Raw genomic sequence first — 10,000 nt, forward strand, 5'->3', positions numbered from 1 at the left:
AGCTGGTAAAAAGCTATATACATACATAAATATATGTATGTATGTGTGTGTATGTGTATGTGTATGTGTATGTGTATGTGTATGTGTATGAGTATGTGTATGTGTATGAGTATGTGTGTGTGTGTGTGTTAGTGTGCGTGTGTGCATGCGTGTGTGTGTATACTTCCTTTCTACCTCATTTATCTCCATGTGTCCATTACAAAATATCCCTTTCTTCTCTCAGATCTTCTTCAGTTCCTGTGGTAAAACTTAAGTACTAGTTGACAGAAAAAAACATTTTTTTTTACATAACTGGAATGCTCAATAGCTGAAATAAAGTCAATACTGGCTTTTCAATCTCATTTCATTTGTATCTGACGACTAAACAAGATCAGAAAATGGTGGTATTTCAAAAGTCCCTTATTAACACAGTCTTACAATATACCTTGTAATTGATAAGTGCCCTATGGAATAAAGCTGATAACATACATGCCATAATGCTGCATAGCCCTGTATGCAATAAATAGAAACAGCTGATTAAGAAGAACTATGGCAAGCACTTCTGTGGCTCTCTCTACAAGTAGCTATTATTTATTGCTGCAAGTTGAAGTGGCACTACATTAGGCATGTTACCTTTTTTTCCCTTCTTAATTTTTTTGGAAATAAAAAAAGGTTTTGCTTTCCCTATACCATGCAAAGAAGTGGCAATGCTGAGCTTTTTTTTGTGCAGGGTGATATATAAGCCTGATTTGTGTGGATGCTTTAAAATAACACTGCTTTTCAGACATACAAGTTGAAAAGTTTTAAGCAATGAAGATGGTGGCTAAACAATAATACTAGAGTATTTTTCCTTTATTTGCTGTAACAATGCAAATATATTTTACTTTTTGTGGAAATACATTTCATTTAAATATATTTTTTGCCTCTGACTTCTAATGGTGATATCAATCATTACAAAGATGTGGGCAAGGTTTTCAAGTGCAATACAGGATTCAAACAGAGTAAATATGGACCATTTCATCACTGACAGCATTTCAAATACTGTATATGTCGGTGTATACGATGGAATTTAAACTTTAAAACAATCACCCCAAAATCAGGGGTCATCTTGTGTACAAAGTATAAAATCTGAACCTTAACTATCTGTTGTTTTGAGTATTACCAATGGCAATGGGACACAGTAGTCCTACCACACAATATTTTTTCCCAAAACTTTCTGGCTAGTTTGGGAGGTTGTATTAATACTAAGGTTATACAAAATGAATTGAAATGTGTTATCCAACTGTTTAAAAGCACAGCACACCATTATTAGCTGACTGTACCATTAAAACAGTCCAGATACAGTTTACAAATTATAGAAAAACCTGCAGTGTACTTTATATCAACGTCATATCTTAATATACTGCAGTACAAAATTGAACATACCAGTAAGAATATCAACAAATCAATCTCAGTACAAGGTAAAATTATACTCAACAACATGCAAGTTCCTGTAAAAAAAACATCATCAATATAACTTCATAAGCATTTATGATGTTAAACAGCATTTTCCCACAAGTCAGTGGGAGAGTTGGTAAATGACTACTGGGGAATTAAGTTTTTAACTTAAGTTCCACATTTCATACTTCAAATTACAGTTTAAAAACTACATTTAAAATGGAAATTTTACGGGTCTTCTTAAACACCCACTCATCTTATACATCAACATATACAGTATAATTGAATGGTTTTATAACACACCTTTCTTTTCTTTAGGATAATAGCATAAATGTCAAAAGGGATATATCCATGGTTGAGACTATTATGTAAAACTGTATAAACACCATCACATCAGAACCAATGCCTGTTACCATTGACACTTCTTTGACATGCAAACAAAGTCTTTTTCCACATTTTCCTCACAGTGTTTCACTGAAATTTCTTACTGAACTTTCATTCACATGAGGATGAGGATCGGCAGCATGAAAGTTTCCACTGTAGGCAGAATTAATACTTACTGAAAGATGACATCGACACCCAGTTCGGAGGCTAGTGAGGTCATCATAGGTGATGCTTGGTATGTACTGCGTTGGCAAGCTGTCACTGTGTCTCAGTTTCCAAGAGACATTTTCATATGCCAGTTTTCCTTGTCTTGTCAACCACTTACACATCATGCAAGATCCCTCTCTCTCTCTCTCGTTCTCTCTCGCTCTCTTCCCAGCAGTGGGTTTGATTCACTCTACTTTTTCTTTTACATACTATTGTACAGTTCAACAAGCAATATATTCTAGTTGCATAAAACAAGTCTAACGATATATATGTCTTGACAAATTGAGTTTCACCTGTTAAAACCTGATCAACAAAAAGGACATCGTGCATATCAAACTGTGGGATTGTGATGATATGATTCCAAAGGTTGTCCAATGATAACTCTATAGTGTGTGTGTAATGCCAGGAGGGAATTCAGTCGCAGTTGTCTTGAAAAATGAGTCGGACAAAGCCTGGGTCACCTTCTAAAGGTGAAGCACAAAATGGACAAGCTGCATGAAACCCATTGGTCCCATGAGGAATAGGTACTGCAGCCCAATACCTGTTCAAGGGGGGAAAGTACCCATAATTAATTAAATTCTAAAAGAAAGAATTTACTCTTAATTGATATAATACAATGATGTACATTTACATAATATAGTAAAGAAAACATCCATTATCAAATTAATATAATACATATACCATGAGGAATACAAATACAAATAAAGAACTGGCCAACTCACCTAACTGTCTTTTCGGAGGCCATATGTCCACAAGGATTAAAGCAGAATGACGGAGGGCCACTGTCAACATAAAAGGCAGGCTCGATGCCCATACATAACTTGACTACTGGCCCAACCTGCAAGATAAAGAAAGTCAAAATAACAGGAATATTAAAGCACTATCTTCTCTATACTGTATGTGTGTATGCATCCATTTAAGTATCTTTGAGTGCATGTACATGTATGCGTATGTAAGTGGTACAGATATAAAGTATGAAGAGGAAGATGGAGGAAGAGGAGGTATGCATGTATTTAAGCATGTATAAATGTGCATGTGTGAAGAGGAGGAGGAGGAAGAGAGGAGGAGGAAGAGAGGAGGAGGAAGAGAGGAGGAGGAAGAGAGGAGGAGGAAGAGAGGAGGAGGAAGAGAGGAGGAGGAAGAGAGGAGGAGGAAGAGAGGAGGAGGAAGAGAGGAGGAGGAGGAGGAGGAGGAGGAGGAGGAGGAGGAGGAGGAGGAGGAGGAGGAGGAGGACCTGTCTTAATGCGTCCGGCACTGCTTGTGGGACCTCTTCCTCTTCTGCGTGCGTATCTTCGTCTTCTTCTTCTGCTTCTTCTCTTCTCTTCTGTCCTGCTTCTTCTCCTCCTTTTCTTCTTCGTCCTTCTTCCTTTTCTTCCACATTCTGTCCTCGTCAGCTTCTACTGCTGCAGCTGTCAGCGGCATCTTCAGCTTCATCGTCCCTTCTTCTCCTTGCGTTCTCCTTCTGCCCTTCTGCCGTCGTCTCCCTGTCTAATCCTCCCCTCTCATTCTCCTCCGCGTCTCCGCCTTCTCCGTCTCCTCCTGTTCCTCCTCCTTCTTCTCCATCTCCTCCTTCCTCCTCCTTCTTCGCCCTCTCCTCCTCCTCCTTCTCCGCTCCTTCTCGTGCCTCCTTCGTCGCCCTTCTCCTCTCCTGGCTTACTCCGCCTCCTCCTTCTCCTTCGCCTTCTCCTCCTTCCCCTTCGTTTCTTCCTTCTTCGTCTTCTTCTTCTTCGTCTTCCTCCTCGTCTTCCTCTTTCTCTTCTTCTCCCTCGTCCTCTCTTCTCCCTCTTCCGCTTCTTCTCCCTCTTGCCTCTGCTTCTTCCTCTTCTCGCCTTCTATTTTCTTCCTCTTCGCTCTTGTCTTTTTCGTCCACGTCTTCCCTCTTCCTCTTTTCCTCTACTTCTACTTCTACTTCTAGCTTCTACTTCACTTCGTCTCTTTTTCTTCCACTTCGTCCTGTGCCGTCTTCCGTCTGCTGACTTCGACTTCTACCTCGACTTCTTCTTCTTCTACCTCTTCTGTCGTCTCTCTTCTGCTTCTTCTTTCTTGCTTCTTCTTCTCTTCTCCTTCTTCGTCTTTTTTCTGATTCTTCGTCTTCTTCTTCCCTCTCACTCCGTCTCCTTCTTCCTCTCCTCCTTCCTTCTCCTTCTCCTTCGCCTGCTCCTCCATCCCTCTCTACTCTCTTCTCCTACTCCGCCTTCTTCTTCACTTCTTCTCCGCCTCCTCCTACCTCCTCTCCCTCCCTCCTCCTCCGCCTCCTCCTCTACCTCCTCCTACCTCCTCCTCCGCCTCCTCCTACCTCCTCCTCCTCCTCCTCCTCCTCCTCCTCCTCCTCCTCCTCCCTCCTCACTCCTCCCCTCCTCATCCTCCCTCCTCCGCCTCCGCCTCCCCTCCTCGCCTCCTCCTCCTCCTTCCTCCTCCTTCTCCTCCTCCGTCTCCTGTCCTTCTTTCCTTCTTCTCCTTCTTCTTCCGTCTTCTCCTTCTCCCTCGGCTCCTTCTTCCCTTCGTCTTCCTTCTTTTCTTCTTCGTTCTTCGTCTTCTTCTTCTTCGTCTTCGTCTTTCTTCTCGTCTTCGTCTCCTCCTTCTCCTTCTTCTTCTTCTTCTCTCTCTTCCTCCTCTTATTTTTCTTCCTCTTCCTCTCACTCTTCCCCTTCTTCTTCTTGCGTCCTTTCTTCTTCTTCGTCGTCTTCGCCTCCTTCCCCTTCTTCTTCTTCGTCTTCCTCTTCCTTTTCTCCTTCTTCCTCTTCTTCGCCCCTCGTCCCTTCTCTTCTTCTTCTTTCTGTCTGCTCTTCGTCGTCGCCTCCCTTCCCCTCGGCTTCTTCTTCCTTCCTCTTCTTCTTCTTCTTCTCCCTCGTTCCTCTCTCCCCTCTTCCTCTGCTTCTCCCTCTTCCGTCTTCTTCGCCCTCTTCCTCTTCTTCGCCCTCGTCCTCTATTCTCCCTCTTCCTCTTCTATCTCCCTCTTCCTCTTCTTCCGCCTCTTTCCTCTTCTGCCCCTTTTCTTCCTCTTCCTTCTCCCTCTTCCTCTTCATTTCCCTCTTCCTCTTCTTCTCCCTCTTCCTCTTCTTCTCCCTACCTTCGTCTTCTCCCCGTCTTCTTCTGCTTCTCTGCTTCGTCTTCTTCTTCTTCGTCTTCCTTCTTCTTCGTCTTCCGCCTCTTTTTTCTTCTTGCCTCTTCTTCTCCCTCTTCTGCTTCTTCGTCTTCTCCTTCTTCTTCTTCTCCCCCTTCGTCTCCTTCTTCGTATCTTTATTCTTCTCCTTCTCCTTCTGTTTCTTCTCTATCACTCTTCTTTGGCTTCCACTCCCCCTCGTCCTCTTCGACGTCGACTTCTTCTTCCTCCTCCTCGTTGCTTCGTCCTCGTTCTCTCCCCCTCTTCCTCGCGCGTCTTCTCTCTTATTCCTGCCTCGTCTTCTCCTTCTCCTCTCCTCTTTTTCTTCTCTTCCTAGCGTTCCTCTGCTTCCACCTTCTCCCTCGTCCGCTTCCTCTTCCTCTTCTCCTTCTACGGCTTCTACGTCTACTTCTACGTCTCTCCTTCTTTTTCTTCGTCTCCTTCTTCTTCTCCTTCTTCATCTTCTTCTTCGTCTCCTTCTTCTTCTTCTTCTTCTTCTTCTTCTTCTTCTTCTTCTTCTTCTTCTTCTTCTTCTTCTTCTTCTTCTTCTTCTTCTTCTTCTTCTTCTTCTTCTTCTTCTTCTTCTTCTTCTTCTTCTTCTTCTTCTTCTTCTTCTTCTTCTTCTTCTTCTTCTTCTTCTTCTTCTTCTTCTTCTTCTTCTTCTTCTTCTTCTTCTTCTTCTTCTTCTTCTTCTTCTTCTTCTTCTTCTTCTTCTTCTTCTTCTTCTTCTTCTTCTTCTTCTTCTTCTTCTTCTTCTTCTTCTTCTTCTTCTTCTTCTTCTTCTTCTTCTTCTTCTTCTTCTTCTTCTTCTTCTTCTTCTTCTTCTTCTTCTTCTTCTTCTTCTTCTTCTTCTTCTTCTTCTTCTTCTTCTTCTTCTTCTTCTTCTTCTTCTTCTTCTTCTTCTTCTTCTTCTTCTTCTTCTTCTTCTTCTTCTTCTTCTTCTTCTTCTTCTTCTTCTTCTTCTTCTTCTTCTTCTTCTTCTTCTTCTTCTTCTTCTTCTTCTTCTTCTTCTTCTTCTTCTTCTTCTTCTTCTTCTTCTTCTTCTTCTTCTTCTTCTTCTTCTTCTTCTTCTTCTTCTTCTTCTTCTTCTTCTTCTTCTTCTTCTTCTTCTTCTTCTTCTTCTTCTTCTTCTTCTTCTTCTTCTTCTTCTTCTTCTTCTTCTTCTTCTTCTTCTTCTTCTTCTTCTTCTTCTTCTTCTTCTTCTTCTTCTTCTTCTTCTTCTTCTTCTTCTTCTTCTTCTTCTTCTTCTTCTTCTTCTTCTTCTTCTTCTTCTTCTTCTTCTTCTTCTTCTTCTTCTTCTTCTTCTTCTTCTTCTTCTTCTTCTTCTTCTTCTTCTTCTTCTTCTTCTTCTTCTTCTTCTTCTTCTTCTTCTTCTTCTTCTTCTTCTTCTTCTTCTTCTTCTTCTTCTTCTTCTTCTTCTTCTTCTTCTTCTTCTTCTTCTTCTTCTTCTTCTTCTTCTTCTTCTTCTTCTTCTTCTTCTTCTTCTTCTTCTTCTTCTTCTTCTTCTTCTTCTTCTTCTTCTTCTTCTTCTTCTTCTTCTTCTTCTTCTTCTTCTTCTTCTTCTTCTTCTTCTTCTTCTTCTTCTTCTTCTTCTTCTTCTTCTTCTTCTTCTTCTTCTTCTTCTTCTTCTTCTTCTTCTTCTTCTTCTTCTTCTTCTTCTTCTTCTTCTTCTTCTTCTTCTTCTTCTTCTTCTTCTTCTTCTTCTTCTTCTTCTTCTTCTTCTTCTTCTTCTTCTTCTTCTTCTTCTTCTTCTTCTTCTTCTTCTTCTTCTTCTTCTTCTTCTTCTTCTTCTTCTTCTTCTTCTTCTTCTTCTTCTTCTTCTTCTTCTTCTTCTTCTTCTTCTTCTTCTTCTTCTTCTTCTTCTTCTTCTTCTTCTTCTTCTTCTTCTTCTTCTTCTTCTTCTTCTTCTTCTTCTTCTTCTTCTTCTTCTTCTTCTTCTTCTTCTTCTTCTTCTTCTTCTTCTTCTTCTTCTTCTTCTTCTTCTTCTTCTTCTTCTTCTTCTTCTTCTTCTTCTTCTTCTTCTTCTTCTTCTTCTTCTTCTTCTTCTTCTTCTTCTTCTTCTTCTTCTTCTTCTTCTTCTTCTTCTTCTTCTTCTTCTTCTTCTTCTTCTTCTTCTCCTTCTTCTTCTTCTTCTTCTTCTTCTTCTTCTTCTTCTTCTTCTTCTTCTTCTTCTTCTTCTTCTTCTTCTTCTTCTTCTTCTTCTTCTTCTTCTTCTTCTTCTTCTTCTTCTTCTTCTTCTTCTTCTTCTTCTTCTTCTTCTTCTTCTTCTTCTTCTTCTTCTTCTTCTTCTTCTTCTTCTTCTTCTTCTTCTTCTTCTTCTTCTTCTTCTTCTTCTTCTTCTTCTTCTTCTCCTTCTCTTCCCCTTCTCTGTTTATTTTCGTTAGAAGTCAATATTTCTCTTGAATTTGTTTACAAAAGTACACGTTTGTGGAAAGAATTAGGTTGCTTTTTTCTCTCCTTTAAAACTGTAGTGCTTCTATCACAATGAGTATAAAGAATAAAATGAGCTGATAAGGATCCTATACTACAATTTTAGTCTACAACTGTGATAAAAACTGCCAGGTGGCACAAATAAGTCTCCCAACATAGTAAAATACTCAAATAAAGCTTTAGTATTATATCATACAGTAAATGAAAGACAGCACAAAGGGGTGCAATATGTTCGGTGAAGCTCCCTTGCTCAGGGTTGCATCGCAGGTGGCACTTGTGCCCATCTTGGGGACCAGTCAAACAAATCTATCACCCTCTAGAATGGGTTAAAACAGATTTCCACAATGTCTGCACTGAATGCACTGTTTATTTTTCAACTTGTCTTCACCAGGCAAATTATTTTGCAGTTCATAATTAACAATCTTATTCACATGAAATATTGGATTACATTATATAATTGCAAATTCAACACAAAAATGTAGCTTCACAGGTTTTCTAAGTATCTGCAACACAACAGATGAGTGCAATTTGAAAGAAGTTCCTTGAAAACACCCAATACTTGAAGCTGGATACTGTTTCATCACATGGAAACTTCAATTTTGTTCGCTAGAGAAACACAACATAATAACACTTTCTCTTCATGGCACACTGAAGAATATAATGGTTCATTTCATTCACAGGTTTCGTATCTTTGGTCACTGCAAGTTCAGCTGCAGCTTTTTCATACAACACAACAAGAATAACAATACTATACCAGACCAGGTATAACATCTACCCTCTAGCTTGTTGGGTATCAATGCAACTTCAATGCACCTGGAGAGGGGGATATAACATCCTGACGCACAAACATTCCCCAGCATGCCCAACGAGGGACACCTGGGACAACAATAGAAGGACCTGCACACACAAATACACACTGATTGAATTTACCTTAAGACACATAGGGCAAGTGTGGGAATTCGAGTCCTTCTCATGACCCCACTCATGTAAACCCTGCACATGGCCACAGTTCAGATACACTACAGGCTGCTTTTCCGTGCTTGTGAGGGTAGCCTTTCTGGGTATGACTAAGGTATTGAGTCCTACAGGGCACTGCGGACGACCTGCATTGAGCTCGTCCACCATCTGTTCTAGGTGTCGTTTCGTCTGGAAATTAGGCAAAGTTATGTTTGAATCATTGGTCTCCTTAAAATTATGATTCACTTGTAGTTACAATGATGAAAATTTTAATGATCACAAATATTCTTCTTTATCTATCATATATCTATGAAGGATTACATCAATAAGGATTAATAAATCCCATGGTGAATCTCCAAAACTAAATTAACTTATGGTTTAAGGCACAATAACAATAATCATGATAGAAGTTGATTTGACAAAATATTATATAACTACTACTACTACTATTCCCATATTACTCATATGGCCAAGACAACTTACGGGAGACTTTCCTAAACCCTCTGCCGACCTCCATAGTAACGTAGCTCCACACAAGTCTATCAACGTGCCGTCTTGTAAAACATTTGTTTCTTCATCAATCTGGAAAAATAATATGGATTTTTATTCTCAGACCTTCAGAAAACTAAAAATATAATAAACATAATTTTTTATAAGGTGGTAGTAGTGAGGGTAGATGATGACTGATTGATGACTGCTGATGACAAATGACAACTGACAACCGATGACTGATGGTGATGACGATGAAGAGGATAACAAATAACACACCTTAATGCCTTTCTGTGGGGCAGACCGTGATTCTCTTAATGCATAAACACCTCCCCCTACTGACACCTCCCTCCAGATGCCTGGCTTGGCCTCTCCTCCACAGAATTGACTTGGCGGATGCATGATTAGGACTCCATTAGTTGTCAGGCCATCAATCTCTCCGTTGTTCTGCCATTTTGTCGCTTTTTCCTGGTAGACAAATAAGGTTTAGTAAGATGTGCTGTTTTTGTGCTGCACATTGGCGGTGTCTAATTGTGTGATATAACTGGGTGTCTATTCTAAAAGCATGAATGATTATGTAGTAATCATGTGTGGAGTCTGCCAATTCATAAGCACTTTCAACGTCAATATTATAATGCATATAGAAACATAAAAGAAAAGGAATTCACCCCCAGAAATATGTTTCTCGACGAATCGAAGCCGGCAGCATAAACCTGAGTGGTGCGAGTTGTTCTGTGAGCAATTATACGACACGCAAATCTGCTTATTGTACTCTGCGTCACCTGAAAAAAGTAGATCTTTTTTTAGGGAAGTGTTCCTTATTTATTAACCAGCATACCAAAATGAAAAAGTATGAAATTAACAATAGAAAGGGTTAAAATACAGATCAATCATAAACACCAACAGAAAGTTATTGAAATATGCAATATGCAATAGTCAGCACATTAGAAGATAAAAAGTAGTACAGAAGATTTATAAGAAATATTACCACTATAGATAAATTATTGATATAAT

The 10,000-nt window shown here is 39.8% G+C and overlaps 1 protein-coding gene across 7 annotated transcripts in view; it reads right to left on the reverse strand.

The window, feature by feature from the left end:
* Pli (E3 ubiquitin-protein ligase pellino) overlaps positions 1-10,000 on the reverse strand; it is a 100,342-nt gene that overhangs the window by 5,298 nt on the left and 85,044 nt on the right. For all 7 annotated transcript variants that reach the window (XM_043025926.2, XM_043025958.2, XM_043025933.2 and 4 more), the window contains 6 exons: positions 9,655-9,768; positions 9,266-9,454; positions 8,981-9,079; positions 8,471-8,686; positions 2,730-2,845; positions 1-2,548 (listed from right to left, as the gene is read on the reverse strand). The exon at positions 1-2,548 is cut by the window's left edge and continues 5,298 nt beyond it. In XM_043025926.2, coding sequence (XP_042881860.1) covers positions 2,422-2,548; positions 2,730-2,845; positions 8,471-8,686; positions 8,981-9,079; positions 9,266-9,454; positions 9,655-9,768 — 861 coding nt within the window. In that variant the 3' untranslated portion in view covers positions 1-2,421. The remainder of the gene's footprint in view (positions 2,549-2,729; positions 2,846-8,470; positions 8,687-8,980; positions 9,080-9,265; positions 9,455-9,654; positions 9,769-10,000) is intronic.

This window comes from Penaeus japonicus, unplaced genomic scaffold (genome assembly GCF_977035675.1).
Source record: "Penaeus japonicus unplaced genomic scaffold, GWHDUDI00000001_assembly GWHDUDI00000021, whole genome shotgun sequence".
In the NCBI taxonomy this organism is placed as follows: Eukaryota; Metazoa; Arthropoda; class Malacostraca; order Decapoda; family Penaeidae; genus Penaeus; species Penaeus japonicus.